The following is a 16,155-nucleotide window of genomic DNA, read 5'->3' on the forward strand; positions in this document are numbered from 1 at the left end:
GTCTTCAGAAACTTTAATTCTTTTAATTCCTGTCTATGCAAACTTAAAATTGCAGTGAGTGTGAAGGACAGAAACTGAGTAATACTAGAGGTAAGATATCACAAATGGAATTACTGTCTTTCAGAAGTAGGGCTGTACTGAAAAGAATAATGTAGTGTCATCCTTCTTGTAGAAAAAGCAATTCTGAAGAGAGATTTTCTGGGAGCCTGTCCTATCTATTTAAAATTGCTTTCCTGCAAGATGGATGACACTACTTTATTCTTCACTAACTCTGACCATTTGGTCAGGTCTGTATCCTTTTGCAAACTGTATCCTTTTGCGAAAACTGGGCTACTGTGTTTTTGATTATACCTCGTCCTGTATTCTGCATTTTGATGTCTAGGAGGAACACAATGATTCGTCCTGGTGGAAGTAATAAAAAAGAAAGTGTTTAAAGAGGAGATGACTTTGACTGCAACATAAAACTGCAGAAGTGATGCTACTGTGACAAAGGCTTTCTGATTAGGATTATGTACACAGAGAGACACACTTGTACAGCTTGAAACAAATATTTCCATAAAGCCTAATATTAAGTTATCCTATATCTGTGTATGTTTCTTTACAAAGCTGTTTCAAAACTACTTTATGATTTGGAGGACAAGCTTGTGCCACCTGCTGGGGAAGTGGGTTGTGCTCTGCAGGAACAAGATTGCTAAAGCTTGAGCAACCCTCTTCCTAAAAATGAGAATCTGGTCCACTCTTTGCTTCTGATAATGCCTGGTATTTTGGTGTTTGGTTTTTTTTTTACAGTGTGGAAGCATGTTTTGAGGTTTTTCCAGTATGAATTGGATTCTAGCAGTGAAATAAAATAAAGAGGGGGGGTATTGTATTGCTACTCCTAATTCTTGTTCCCTCTCTTTTTGTTTTCTTATTTTGAAAGGGTCCTCGGAGGCAAGCCATGAAGGAACTGTCAACTGATTTGGCTAAATATCAGCGATGGCTAATTAAAAACAAGATGAAGGCTTTCTATGCACCAGTGCATGCAGAGGACTTGAGGGATGGAGGACAATATTTAATGCAGGTACACTTCTCTCAGGCTTTTTTTTTTAATGGAATTGGTGAAGGTGAACATCAAAATTGGAAGTGTTTTTATACTTTGAAGTTTCATTTTGCAAAGTTATCTTAAAACTTTGATTAAAAATACTTTTTTTTTCTGCTTAAGAAAATAATAGAACCCTTAGTTGTTTCAATAACATGGTTTTTAAAAAATACTTTTTGTTCTTAGGCTGCTGGTCTGGGTAGAATGAGACCTAACACTCTTGTTGTTGGATTTAAGAAAAACTGGAGACAAGGTGACATGAGAGATGTTGAAACCTATATCAATTTATTCCAGTAAGTAGAAAATGTGGAGGTGTAGCTCTTACGTTCCATTTCAGTATGTCTGGTAATAAGTCAAGAAGATATTAGCTGCATGAAGTCTCTTTCAGGTAGACTCAGATTTACCTTATTACTGATCCAGCTGTCTTCAATACCTTGTTTTTTTCTGATACGGAAATTAATAAGCAAATCTTTATAGTTTAAGCAGATTAGATTTCAACATAATAACTCTTTCTGCATCTAGAAGGGGGTTTGGCAGTGGTCTGAGGTTTAAGTTAACCTCTTTAGAGATGGAACTAGGGTCTTACGTGCCACTCTGCTTAATTCTTTAAAGCATAGTTTCTGTTGAAGGCAGGGTTTTTCCTACACTACTTCTGTACAGATAAGAGTGTAATAGAGAATGAATCAGATATAATGCTGAAGTTCTATCTTCATTAAACCTTGCTATCATATACAAGAAATATTTTACTTACAAGATACACAGCACTGACACACGAAGTAATAAAGTAGCCAAAAAGGAGATGGGAAAGGAAATCCCAGTGTAATTTGACAGTACTGAAAGGCAGACTAGTTCTGGCTGAAAAATTTTATAGTAACTTGTGCTACAAACACTTAAGAAAACCAAAACTTGGTTCTTGCACTTATATAGAGGGTTTTTTGTTTCCTTATGTGCTGCTTAACCTGCTTCGTTTGTGCTTTACACTTCTCATTTACTGTGCAATTAAAAGAAAGAGAGGATGGGGGATTACAGGCAGAAATTAGAAATGAAAAAATTCATACCCCCTCACTCTGCAAGTACCTTAAGAAAAAAGCAGGAGCACCAAATGCAGTGAAAAATAAGGAAACCTGTTGATTAGTTCTTGGTTTTTCTTTTTGTCCTATTTTATTTTGGAATGGCTTGTGCTGGAAGATCTGTCAAGGCCAACAAGTCATGTGGTTCTCCACATCCCAAAAGAGAAACCTCAGGAGGTAATAACTCTAGGGCAAGTGTATCTCTGGAAAATCTCTGGAAAATGCAAAGTTTCTGAAGCACGCAATAGAAACATATCTAACCTGTACAGATTTAACAAATTAAATAATGGATTAAAAATGTTCAGGAATGGACAAACCATTTTCTTCTTAAATTGACCTCAATTTTTCTTGCATTTATTATAGAATATGTTGATACTTTGAACATTTCTAATCAAGTCTTACTACTTCTAAAGAGAAGTGTTTAACAGAGTGAAATCATGAGAAATTTCTGTCTGTGGAAATGACATGGGAGGGAGTTCTCTGATATATGGTTGTTTGTAATGAGGTATTTATATTTAAAGGACTGATGATTAATGGCTAATGCAAACAGTATGATATGGTTAAGTTCATATTTTTCTGTCTTCTATCTTGGGGGTTTTTTTGTCCTTCATTTTATTCCACTTCTACTCAGCCATTTATTCAGGCTTTTTGCTTGTTTCTACAATAATGAAGTTTTCCCTCTTTATTTTTTAAAGGAGTGAGTTCCTTCCCCACCAGATATAATGGGAATAGGCACATTATAGCTAACGTACAGCTAATTTGATTATAAATTACAACTTCATAGGTATTTTTAATACTCAAATGTTTGGGAAAGACATCAGGATTTTTTAGTTCTCAGATTAAGGAGATTACTCAAAATAAATCCCCTCATTGATGAGGGGAGATAAAAATTTAGATTTCTCAGTGTATCTTATCTGCGCAGAACTTGACTGACCTGTTCATGTTGTTTTTATTTAATTGCTGTTTACATAGAGGAGAGAGGGAGGAGAGGGAATAGATCTCCTTTGTATGTGTTGCTTTTCAGGATACGGTGTTCAGTTCACTGATGCCATTGATCATTCGGATTTGAAACTGAAATTGTAACAAATTTATGATTTGGGAGTTTCAATGGCAGTGTTTAATCACTGGAATTTGTTCAAAAACAGTGCGTAAAGTAGGTCCTTTGGGAAAGAAGAAGTTGTAGAATATTTTTGTTCCTTTTGTTTAGTGATGCCTTTGATATTCAGTATGGTGTAGTTGTCATCCGCCTGAAGGAGGGCCTGGACATTTCTCACCTTCAGGGCCAAGGTAAGATCTATTTTGTTTCATCTGGTGAATAGCTGTTCTAATTCCCTTTCCATACTGTTTTCTGAAAATAATAAATGAAGTTATTAAAAAAACCAACAAACCAAAACACCACTCTTCTTATAGAATAAAAATAACTGAAATTAGCAAGTCTGAAATGTAAAATAAGAATAACTCATGTTCAGCAACAGAACTTGGCTTTCTGTGTGTTTCAACTTTCTGTATTTGTAAGTTGTATACAGTTGGTTCCCAAGGATTTATTATTTTACTGAAACAAATGAAAAAGGCTGCCAAATTGGTATCAAGTAATTGGGACCCGAGTCTAGAAATCATGAAAATCACAACAAATATTGCATGATGCAAGAATGCTGTGGGTCTGGTGTGGGTTGCCAACCCCTACACACACTAGTTTAGAGACCTCAGCAGTAGTCTGTCTCAAGTTTGAAAAGGTTTTCTATTTTCCATGTAGAAGACTTGGTTATGCATTTTAGGTAGTAGTCTTAAGCCCAGTGGTATAATTTTAGTTAAATTTCAAGAAGAACATTGAGGGAAGCCTCTGAGCTTTGGCAGCAACTGTCTACTGAATTGAAAATGTCAAATAATTTGTTTGTAGCCTGCTCCATACAATGTTGCTACAATGAAGAAGAATGCTTGTGACACAAAGCTCTCTACGGGGGCATCCTCCTGCAAGAGGGGAGGGTTGTTCCTTCACTGGAAACATACGACTGTCTTAGGATTTGGAGAGAGGCAGAGAGCCTGTAACTGTGTGCAGGAGGGCAGAGGAGTATGAGAAATGGCAAGGAGTGAACCTGCAGCGTGAAAACAAACATGGGTGAGAAGACTGGGAAATATAACACCAAGGTGTCAGAAGAGTCTTAGTATCCACAGGGGACTGTGAGTTTCTTTAACTCTGACAGCTACCAAGTAGCTCCACTGAAGCCAAACCTGAAAAAACACTTGCCTGTGAGACATACTTGGTCTGGGCCTTGTCTAAGGCTCATCTTCTTCTTGGAGTTAGAGTGGTAATGGAAAATATTTCACCAAGTAACTTTTTTTCCTCCTGGTTATACTTCCTCAGTATGAACGAGCTCTGTTTTATGTGTAGCCTGTGGTAATGCAATCAACACCCAAATCTGGGAAGGAAGTAGCAGGAAATTACAGCTCTGCTCAGAGGAGGAGCCTCTTTGTACTCTGAAGCAGTTCATATAAGATTTTGTTGTTGTTGTTTTCTGCTTTTTTTCCCCCTCTCTTTGCCATAGCGTAACAGTTGCAGTAGAGTTTAACCAATTGTGAACCATCTCTGTATAGTCACATACCTTTACTGGTACCATTTGGAACATTTAAGTGATTTATAATGTGTTTCTTTGCTTTCTCAAAGAAGAGTTACTGTCATCCCAAGAAAAATCTCCATGTACCAAGGATGTCATAGTAAAAGTGGATTATAGCAAGAAGGCCGAGACAGACACTTCCATAGCTTTTGCTCCATCATCTAGTGAAAGAACTCACACTCTCCATAAAGGTAACTTGCTAGTTAGCAATGAAATTTGGGTTCTCACTCTTTGTCTCTCTCATTCCCTCTTCAGTTCCTCTCTCCCCTCATCAAGTAATTATTTAAGGGATATTTGTGTCTGTGGAACAGAAGTGTGTCATGCTTTTCTAGCCATTGATGTCTAATCATTTAATACTTGGGTTTAGAGCTTACCAGTATGTAAAATAAATCTTTCGTATGTAGTTCCGTAAATAAAACAGGTGGTAGACAATGACCTACAATGGATTTTCTTTGTTAATGAGTTTGACAGGCATTAAAAATTGCTTGAGAATCCTGCCACACATCTATATATTAAGTGTGATTTGAAGGCTCCTAAATTTATGAATTTTTTTTCACCCCAGACTAGAATATTATATGCATGTTAACAGACACAAATCATTCAGGATACTTTGACATGACAATAACCAAATTTCCTCTTTTTAAAGTAAAAGCTTGGAGTGACTTAATAGTTGAGTAAGCAATGTGATTCCTTTTTTATTATTATTTTTTTAAAGTACAAATAAATCTCAGGATCTGGTAGGCTGCATCTGTATGCTTTTCTTTCTATGAAAATCCATTTCATTCTACATCTTTATTTTCTAATTTGTTTTATATACACTAGTAGTGTTTTCATTAACATCACAAAGGAAATTAATCTTTTTATTTTGTATCTTTAAAAATCTTCCAGAGGAGGACGAGGATGGAAAGACTCCAACACAACCACTGTTGAAAAAAGGCAGGCATTTTCCACCTTTTTGTGTTAAATCATTCTTTTGCATTATTAATTTCAGTTTTCCTTTTGTACTTCTTTCTACACATATATATGAGAGAGAGGGAAATATCAACCATGCAATGTTAATTTGTTTCTTCATATCTGCTTTGGAATGTGCTTCACGTTTAGGGATTAGGCTATGGAAAAATGCAACTTTGTGGAAATTCTCAGAACAAGTTGCTACTGAGAAAGGATTGTGTATGTGTCTAAGATATGAATGTTGGATATATTTTTGTTGTTGTTTTTTAAACTTTTGTTCTTCACTAACATTTGAGATGTGTTCAGGAGCTTGCTTAGTTCTCTGTGTCTCCAGTATCTGTCTGGTTCTTACTTGATTTGGGAGTGAGGGGAAATATTATCTAATGGTATAGTGGAAGTGCTCCATCAGTCTATTCGGTAGATCTTTGAAAGCCATAGTTGTTGCTCTGTTATTTGGAGTTGTTGAATAGCTTGCAAATTAAGGTATAATATAGCCACTCCATGAGATTAATACTGAAATAATGTGTACTAGTCATTCAAATAAACAACATTTTGAGAGATTAAGCAGTTTTCACTTCCTTGTTTGTTTCAGACTTTGAGTTAAGCACGTATTTTTTCCTTAACTAAGATTCATCTAACTTTTTTGACATTTTCTTCATAATTTCAACAGCTTGAAGCTGTTGTGTTTTAATAATGGAATGTGAGATTACATCTTGAAGCACAAGATGGCAGTTTGGAAGAAGTCCCAGTATGGAGTAAAGTAGTATATTAATGTAAATCAGTCACAGATGTACTCTAAATTTAAAAATTCTTAATAAAATAAGGGCTGAGATGAGTATCAAACTCCTGGTTCTTGTTCAAACTGAGGTTTTAATTAAGGGAAAGGGGTTAGTTTTTGCTGTAGCTTTAAAAAAATACCTATTTCCCTATATTGATTTCATTGAAAGTGCCATTGTTGTCTTGTTCTCAGCAAATCCAGTAACTTTGTTACACAAAATAGTCTATATTGTGCTTCAGAGCCTTGCACGTGCAAAACAGTACTTGTTGCAAAAGAAAGAATTCCAATACGCAGAACTAGCTTTTATTTTCACCACATGCTTAAAGAAAAATGGATTTAAGGAAAGAAGAAAAGTGCTTAGGACGTGGTATTTACTTGTAAATTACTACCTACGTGTTTTTAGGGAAGTTTTGTCACTTGCAGGAGGTAGCAACAGTGCATGACCTAATGCTCTGAAGTATGTATGCATGGTTAGTTAAATTGTCCAGGCAAATGACTGTATAAAGATCTTACAGATCCTTTATTTGTCAAATGTCTGCTAAATGACTTTTGAGATTTAAATCTTTAACCGCTGAAGTTAGGAGTTTGCAGACTCCCTAAATATAGCTCAGTTTATATCCATTCAATCAAAATTTGGAGTTGGGTTGGGGGGGTAAAAACAATTTTTATTTAAACCTAGGGATATCAGAAAATACTAAGAAGTTGCATTTGATGAATTTCAGGCTGATTAAGCAAAACACTTCAAAAGTGAAATTTCACCATACTTTTTTCCAGATTCAAAGAGCCCATCTTCTCCTTTAAACTTGGCAGACCAAAGGCTTCTTGATGCTAGTACTCAGTTTCAGAAGAAACAAGGCAAAAGCAATATTGATGTCTGGTGGCTCTTTGATGATGGAGGTAATGTGCTTTATACTTTAAAAACAAATGTTGAAAAAAACATTATTGAAGTGATTTTGACTTAATAGATATCTTTCAGTCAGTTCATATATAGATTATAAATTTATACTATTAAACTTTAACATGATGCTGTGTTTTCTGAATCATTCCCAAATTCTGGTCAAAATGCAGGTTTGACACTGTTGATTCCATATCTTCTTACAACCAAGAAGAAGTGGAAAGACTGTAAGATCAGAGTATTCATTGGTGGAAAAATAAACAGGATTGATCATGATAGAAGAGCGTAAGTTGAACTTTAAAAATTTCATTTCAAATGCTAATAGAGCATGTTACACAGTAGATTACTTTCTCTTCCTGGTAGCCTTCTTTCATTTGTTCTTTGATTGAGGTGTATTCATATTCTATTCCTTTTCTCCCCAAAAAGTTCCATTTCCCCCAGATTGTTTTGGATGAGATACCTCAGGTTTAACTTTTCTGCAGCATTGTCTAACACTAACATTTTCTTTTTCAAATATTTTCTGAGGTTTTCTTTAAGGGATAGCTCTTCTCTTAGTTTTATGGTTTTAAATTTATTTTTTTTTTCCAAAGCACGTTGTTGACTTATAGTCGTATGCCAGGTCAATTTGATTTTTTTTTTTCCCTATCACATTAAGTTTCTTTTTTTTTTCCTTAAACTAGTGTTTTTATTACCCAACACCTATCTGTTTACCCTGTTTATCTGTTTATCTGTGAAATAATTAAAAATCTGATCATGCATAAAGGCTTGTTTTTCTGACACAGGATGGCTACTTTGCTCAGCAAATTTCGGATAGACTTCTCGGACATTATGGTTCTTGGGGATATTAATACTAAGCCAAAGAAAGAAAAGTAAGTCTCAGAAAACCCCAACTTGTTTGTTAGTTGAATTCTTGATGTCTTTCATGAATGTAGAATACTTCATTCTTTCCTACATAACAGTTTTGATAGAGTAGTTCCTATGACATCCAGTGTTTCATGAAAATGCAGGAAATAAATTAAGCAATAACTCCCACATCCAAGAACATAGAATTTTGTATTTTTTAAATCTCTGGCCCTTAGACTGTAATATTAAATTTAGAAAAATACAGTTTTAAAAAATCCATTTGTCTGGATCAATCTTCTTTAAAAAGAGAAATGCTCAGAAAAACTTAAATGGTCTTTATCTTACTTGGAGTCTTAGTTCAGTGTAACAAAGCCTGGTCTTCAAACAGCCCAATCTAGTTTTTCTTTTTTTAAATTGCTTGGACTTTTAATTTAAACAGGAATGAACATGCATCTGATATTTCTGATTTTCAAGTTTAAAAAAATATTAATTGTAGATGGCTTTCAGTACAAATTTATAACAGAATGTGCAAGATCTAAAAAAACTATCGTCCTTTCCCTTCAAGTCTTCTTTAATATGTTAAGGTTGTAAAAATATCTTTTACATGGATATCCGTGTATCTGAATAAATTGACGTGTCATGCAAATTAGAAAATACTGTTGTACAACTTATGTAAATGGTAAATGCTAATATGCATTCTTTTATGCCCTGCTTTTTAATCACCTTTTCTTAAATGTATAAACTATATCGAGCAACTAAAACAGTAGAGTACTTGCACTGTGATGCTTTTGGACGTCTTTGCTCCTAGGAGCCTGCTACTGTAAATGTATAAACTTAGGGGTAGCATGCATTTATGCATAAAAAGTTGAGATTGTAGAACTACATGGAATTATTTTTATTTCATAGACATGATCCATGAGTTATATCTTCTTAGAGCACTTTTTCTGTCTCTGTGGATACATTCCCCACAATATATCCAAAACCTTTGTAAGATACCAGTTGGCACTAAAAATAGCTGTAAACTAAGTGGAGGCAGATGATTTATTTTTAACAGTTCGTGCTGTATAACAGAATATTGTTAATACTTCTCCTTTTTGTTCAGCAAAAAAAAATAGCAGATCACATTTGGGTTTTCCCTTTTGTAAGGGAAAGGTGTTCCCAAGTAACACCTCATATTGGAACAAGTGCAACAGGAAGACTAAACAAGATGGCTGTGGTTATTTGCACTTGAATGTGACTCTTGGTCTGTATCAGAAAGATTAAAAAGAAGCAAAATAAAAATACCAAAGCCAAAATCCTAAGGGCACTAGCGTGAGACTTGATAGGTATTTTTTTTTTAGTATGACATATTAACTCATTCTCTTTCAAATTTAATTCTCAAGGAAGCTACTGTTAGTTACTGTACATTTTCTAAGGTAGTACTCTTCAACTTGCAAACTACTATAGTAAAACTCTAGCAAAAGTTGTTTGTTTGTTTGTTTGTTTTAAACTGGCTGAAACTTTATTTAGGTGTATGATGAGCAGTGAAAGCTCCTACAGATGTCCCTAATTGTTTGTTGAATTATAATATCTCCATATACAAATAGTTGATTTGATGTTCTAACCGCAATTGGCAGTGAAAAAATTTCAGTTCACTGTATTTTTACATGGTAATCAAACTTACTTTCTGATACTGTGAAAGTCATTGCTGACATATAGACTCATATCTGTTTTAATATGGCTGTTCACTTAATCATTGCAGTATTGCAGCTTTTGAAGAAATGATAGAGCCCTTCCGACTTCATGAAGATGATAAAGAACAAGAAGTTGCAGATAAAATGAAGGAGGATGAACCATGGAGGATAACAGATAATGAACTTGAGCTTTACAAAACAAAGGTTCTGTATTCCTTATAGTGTTATGTTAAAAGTTGTTTAAACTTTTTTCTTCTACTGCATTTGTGGATGTGTAATCAATGAGCTCATTCTTGTTATTCTGTCTCTTCCATAGCTGTTTTTATGAATAGCTGATGGAAAGCAGCATCTAAAACAATTTAGATGGTTCACCAAAAAAAAAAAAAAAAAAGTTTCTGCATTCTTTGGCGGGGGGGGACGACACACGACCTAAACTGCTTTCCTACAGTATTTCAGAAGTTAATTTAGAATAATATAGTCTATATTCAGCTGTTTGACTACTTTTTTGAACAAACTAACATTTTTTGCTTCGTTATTAAAAAAACCCACACCTCATCTAATTGTGGTGTTAAGGAGCAATTAAAGGTTTCAGACATCAGAGGTATTCCTTCTCAAGTGCTTGTATGGAAAAGACTCAGGTAGCATCCTATTAACAGGATGCAGATACAGACAAGTATCTAAAGAAAGACTGGTTAAAGTTTCCATGATCTGAAGTTCTTCAGGATGGTCCTGAGTATATTCCACCCTTATCTTCTTTTTCCTGTCTGGGTTTTTACAACTTCTGTGAGGATTTGCAGTAGAGAAGAAATGGGAATGGTAGGTCACTCTGCATTGTAAGTGTAAAAAAAAAAAAAAAACAAAAACAAAAAACAAAAAACAAAAAACAACAAAAAACCAACAAAAAAAACCAAAGCAGGAATCTCTTTAACGGGTAGGTGCAGATTGACTGGCAGCTGCTGCTGAGATCTCTTAACTGCATATGACCAAGGGGCCAGAGGGGAAGTTTTTGTAAAGTACAGTTACTTTATAGTTAGTGAACTGCTTCATGCCTTGCTGTTCCTCATGCCTACAAACACTGCCAAAACTCATTTCAGTGAGATAATGGAAGTGATTTATTCTTTTGTCTGCTGATAGCCTGATTGTTTCTGCAGACACGAGCCCGGAGGCTAACTAGACTTCAACTCATCTGAGAACAACAGAACTGTAAGAAATGGTTAACTTAGAATGTTTACTGGAAAGTTAGTTGACATAAAAGAGAACTGAAAATTACTGAGGAAGCTACCTCAGACGTTAAGACAGGTTAGGGTAATAAAAAAAGGGAGGGCCATTATGGAGATACGCTTACCAAATGAAGATGAGGCTTCACTTCTGGAAGACCTGCTCACTGTGAGTTTATATAAGTTAAAAGAACCTTGAAGAGAGCATAAGGGGCTCTTGCTTCCAGGAGCTATGGAGGATGGTATCATTATTCGAGGAACTATCTTAAATTTAGTTTTCATAGTACTTCGCTTATTTGCACACTTTAAGCTTACTGCTTTCTTCTTTCCCAGCCTTGCACCCATAGGTATTTCAGAAAAAGTGAACAAGTTGCCAAACTGAGGTGGCATGCTTTCTGTAGATGACTCATACCAATTGATCATAACTGTTTTTAATTTTTCTTGAATAATTGAACTTTTTGTAGTTTTATATAGAAGATCTTCCTAACAAGTTTCATTTTAATTGCAGACTTATCGCCAGATTAGGCTAAATGAGTTGCTGAAAGAACATTCAAGTACAGCTAACATAATTGTCATGTAAGTAAATTATTTGTACTGTTATCCTAATTGATACAGAACTGTAATTTGAAATATAAATATATGTAAATACAGGTTAGGAAAAAGCCTGTGCCTTGGCATTAGAGGGTAGAAATTATCAAGGAGGTTTGAGTGCTGAAAGTATTTCTGAGAAGTATGGAGCTACTATCCTGGTGATGAAAAATGGCCTGTGTAGTTTTGTGCTTCTGATACGCTGCTTTAGGTGATTACCTCTATATTTGTAGTGCAGCTCAGGATTCTCGCATTCCTTCCACTCCCGCATGCCAACTATTCCCCTCTCTTTCAGATCCTTCCTTTCAGTTCTTTTTCTAGGAAATCTCTCTAGATAAAGTTAGATCATCATCCTTTTGATGGATTTCCATGGAATTACATTTGGTGTCAACAAGCAGAATGTAGGTTTCTTCGCTGTGTTTTTCTTTAGGAGCCTGCTTCAGAGCTCCATGAAGTAGTACTACAAGTGAAGTTTGAGTAGAACAAATAGACTTACAGTAGTTTTTTCAAAAGAAGAGTATGGCATGTTTTGGAAGGATTGTGAGAAGGAATATTAGGCTGCACCAACCTGGCATCATAAGAAAAAGCTGTATTATAAAATCTTGAAGAGTCTTTCAAGAAACTCTCTTCAACTGAGAGCTCTCCATGAAACTACCTGAATACAAAATGGTGGTAAGAGGCCAAAAGTGCAGGGTAAATAGATGTAAAGTCCTGTGGTGCTCAAGATATGAACTCTCAACTCATTAACTGAATTCTGAGGAAAAAAGCCCAAAACTAAAAAGGTTAGGAAATTTGACTTAATTTCTACCTCTTTGCAGAATCGTACTTTTATATTTATATAATATGACTTGTACCCCACTGGGTTATTCTAATTGTTGAATGCTTTTTTTCCCTTGTGAATTGTAGGAGTTTGCCAGTTGCACGAAAAGGTGCGGTTTCTAGTGCACTATACATGGCCTGGTTAGAAGCTCTTTCTAAAGATCTGCCACCAATTCTCCTTGTTCGTGGGAATCATCAGAGTGTTCTTACCTTCTATTCCTAAGAGTACTGCACATGGGACAGCTATGATGAAATGGTACTTCAGTCCCCAGGGGAGAGTGGCTGACATGGTCTATAGTTTATTAACATCACAAAGGCAAAAAGTGACTCTTTCACTATTTCACTGACTTGAAAGCACACAAGGAAAGTCACTGTATTTCTAAAGTTGTGACATCTTCAGTTTTATTCTATATTTTCTGTAATTTAATCTTGCTTAATGGGGGAGGATTCCTTGTTAGACTGAAGAACAAGACAAGCTTTTTGTTTGCTATTTGAATAGCAGCAATAAAATTTTTATTTTTGATCAATGAAAGGATTATAGATTTATAAAAGCCTTTTAGCCTTGAGGTGCCTTCTGAAATTAACCAAATCTCATCCGTACATCCTATTTTGTAAATTTATATAGAATGTCAAAATCTGCCTTCAACTAAGAGTTTAGATTAGACTTCCTTTAGTTTCTAGTCTCTTCCATATTACAATAAAAATGAATGCTGCTTTTCAGTCTTCCATTGAGCTATTAGTTCTTAGTACTGTATGTTTTCTATTGTCAGAAACTTTTTGGTTTTTTATTATTATATCTGTTAGATTTAAAGGTGAGAATTGGGGCAGGTCAGTTGAACTAAAACAAATTCCTGATGTTATTGTCAAGACTTCATGCTACTAAATTTTGTAACAGTTAAAATAAAAACTAATTCTACTAGCAGAGAGGATGGTTTTCTCAAATTTGACAATGTGTACTAGTTTGGCACTAGTCTGAGATACACAGCTTACATTAGCTACCTTGGTGAAGGATACTGGTCAATCTTTGCTCTGTAGCTCTGATATGAAACCAAATTCATCTTACTGGCTAAGGCTTTCTATCTTACTAAAAATTAGAAGAAGAGAAAAAGACCTGTCCTAGTTCTTGACCTATTGTGTTTTGGTGTCACTTTCAAATTATTTTTAGACAAAACTCAACTTAAGGCTTGAATGGGGATAATATAAGCAATGTGATGCTATCTAACAGAAAACAGTAAACACTATGTGGAATCTTGCTATCCAATATGAAATGTAAAAGCTACAGTTCTCTCGCATTTTTCAACAAATGGTTAAAAGGACCACTAGTTACTAGGGGAGATGTTTTTAGGTCAATTCATTGAGTTGTCAGAAAATACGTTTAGTCTTATTAAATAATACTCAGGTTTGATCGTCTAGCAATTTAGATCTATTCCATACATCCTACTTTATACATTTTCTATGTTCAATAAAGAAACTGCCAATCTTGTGTGCCCTTTCATTGTATATTTTGAAAACTTCATAATTTAGTCTACTATGAACACCTACACAAGCAATTTCACTTGAGCCTTTGTATAAAGGTTAGTAATGTGAACTGTTTTTTAAATTCCTAATATATTTTGGATAGGAAGGATTGCCTAAAAACATTTCACAAGCTTTTGATATTAGCATTGGACATGCTACTGGATTGGTTTACCAGTGGTTGAGTGACTTTCATTTAAGGATGCACAGAAAAGGTGTATTTTTATGCTAAATACAAGATCAAATTGAAATGTAACTGTTCCTTTTGAAGGACAAAGCATAATCATTGTGTGGCAAGGTAGAGCTTCAAGTTGTTGTGATTAAAGATAAAAATATTCTACACGGTGCAGTATACACTGTTGTCTAGTTCTTGATACACTGCAAAAAGTCTTTTTTTGCTGTTTCTGTCAATTGGATTTGAGACTATTGAATCATTTAACTTTAAAAAAAAATAAAACAAACATGCATGTTTTGCTGCTAAGTGTGAGATAACTGATGCCAGCATGAACCCAGCTTGTTATGATAAACATTATAAGACAAGACAGTTTGCAGTAAAAGTGCTGTTTCCTTCCAGGTAGAGGGGGTGGGGATCAAACTTACCAACGTATCTATAACAGATTTTACAGTGTTTTTTAGGGTTAAGAATGTCACATTGTGAATATGGAATCATTGCCATGTTTCTTCTTGTTTTGTGGGTTACATTCTTTTGAACAGATGAACAGTAAGGCATGGACTTAGTGCTGCTATCTTAAAAAAAAATAAAAAAATGTGCACAGGTACACTTATTTAAAAGGTTTTTTGCCCATTCAGGAAACCATTGCTTGTGATCTGTAACACAGAAACCAAATGAAGTGTGTGTATACATGCATATATGTGTATAAAATTATATAAAATATATCTAAATATGCATATGGGGATAGTTAAGATAATGTCTGTGAAATAATGTAGGATGCTTTTCACATGCACTCTCAGAAGTCCACTAATGCTAGGCACGAGGTCAAGTTTCAAGATTATTTGCTACACTAATATTTCAACAGTTAATGGTAACTGTTTGCAACAGATGCCAGTTAGTGGCAGTCACTCCAACTTCTGCTTTGATTTTGACGCCAAATTTAGTTATGTTCCAATCATTATTAATTACTTGAAAAATGAAATTACTTACACATGGCAATTCATACCTTCTGTAGATTAGGTTTCTTTGTATGGGTTTAGAAAGACAGTAATAGCTGGAGAAAATCAATTATTTATTTGTTCACTTATATTTGTATTAGGTTTCCTTTTACATACATTCTTTTTATATGCTTTTTCTGACATGACATATTTTAAAATAACTGAAGATAATTTAAAGATTTGAGCGTTAGTGGGTAATGGCCCACTTGGTTTGAAGATGTAAGATTTGATACTGTACTGTAACTGTCACACACAAATGCTTTTCTAATGTTTCAACGTAATTATTGCAGTTAATACTTTGTACGAGGGGGATGTCACTGCAATAAAAGGAAGTGAATTCAATACAACTGTCCTGCCTAGCAAAGCCTTTTTTTATTGGGGGGGGGGGGATAGGGAATAATGTTCATAGTTTAACAGATTAATGCTGAAAATAGTTCCTGATATGCAAACATGCTTATTGCACGCATCTGATACTTACCTTTGTTGTGAACTTTGCACAGGACCATGAGTAGAACTTAAAGCCATTCAGGTGTCTGATACAAGGAGACAAGTGTTTCATTCTTCGGGGGAATGTTTGCCGCTACTGAGTTAGAAACAGCAGTGGTTGCCTAAGAGAAATAAAACTTGTTTCACTCTGTAAAATTCGTCATGACTTGCCAGACAATGCAGACCAGTCTGCAATATGTGGTATGTTTTAAGCTGAAACATTAGGATCTGAAAATTTGTTCCTATTACAAATGCAATTTGGTTTGCTTCTGAATACAGTGAAAGACTGTTCAACTCCTCTTTCTTCCTCAGAATAGTAGTCCATTGGGATATGAAGAAGTATGTTGGGAAAATAACTTGCAAGACTCAGTTGCAAAGCTGCTTGTAAGCAAGACACGTTTGGCCTTAACTCCAGTAATGTACATTCAACTAGAAACTAGTTGAAAAATCTTAAGTTTAA

General features: G+C 34.9%; 1 protein-coding gene across 3 annotated transcripts in view; it reads left to right on the forward strand.

Moving 5' to 3' along the window:
• The window catches only part of SLC12A2 (solute carrier family 12 member 2), a 65,454-nt gene extending 49,898 nt beyond the window's left edge, over nucleotides 1–15,556 (forward strand). The window contains exons 17-27 of one of the 3 annotated variants that reach the window (XM_030003858.2): nucleotides 920–1,060; nucleotides 1,265–1,371; nucleotides 3,356–3,435; nucleotides 4,814–4,951; nucleotides 5,649–5,696; nucleotides 7,264–7,386; nucleotides 7,558–7,669; nucleotides 8,167–8,253; nucleotides 9,969–10,104; nucleotides 11,626–11,693; nucleotides 12,612–15,556. In XM_030003858.2, the coding sequence (XP_029859718.1) occupies nucleotides 920–1,060; nucleotides 1,265–1,371; nucleotides 3,356–3,435; nucleotides 4,814–4,951; nucleotides 5,649–5,696; nucleotides 7,264–7,386; nucleotides 7,558–7,669; nucleotides 8,167–8,253; nucleotides 9,969–10,104; nucleotides 11,626–11,693; nucleotides 12,612–12,747 (1,176 nt within the window). In that variant the 3' untranslated portion in view covers nucleotides 12,748–15,556. Of the gene's footprint in view, nucleotides 1–919; nucleotides 1,061–1,264; nucleotides 1,372–3,355; nucleotides 3,436–4,810; nucleotides 4,952–5,648; nucleotides 5,697–7,263; nucleotides 7,387–7,557; nucleotides 7,670–8,166; nucleotides 8,254–9,968; nucleotides 10,105–11,625; nucleotides 11,694–12,611 lie in introns of all 3 variants that reach the window. The other 2 variants (XM_030003857.1, XM_030003859.2) reach the window with 2 other exon arrangements.
• Nucleotides 15,557–16,155: the final 599 nt, after the last annotated feature.

This window comes from Aquila chrysaetos, chromosome Z (genome assembly GCF_900496995.4).
Source record: "Aquila chrysaetos chrysaetos chromosome Z, bAquChr1.4, whole genome shotgun sequence".
Lineage (NCBI taxonomy): Eukaryota > Metazoa > Chordata > Aves > Accipitriformes > Accipitridae > Aquila > Aquila chrysaetos.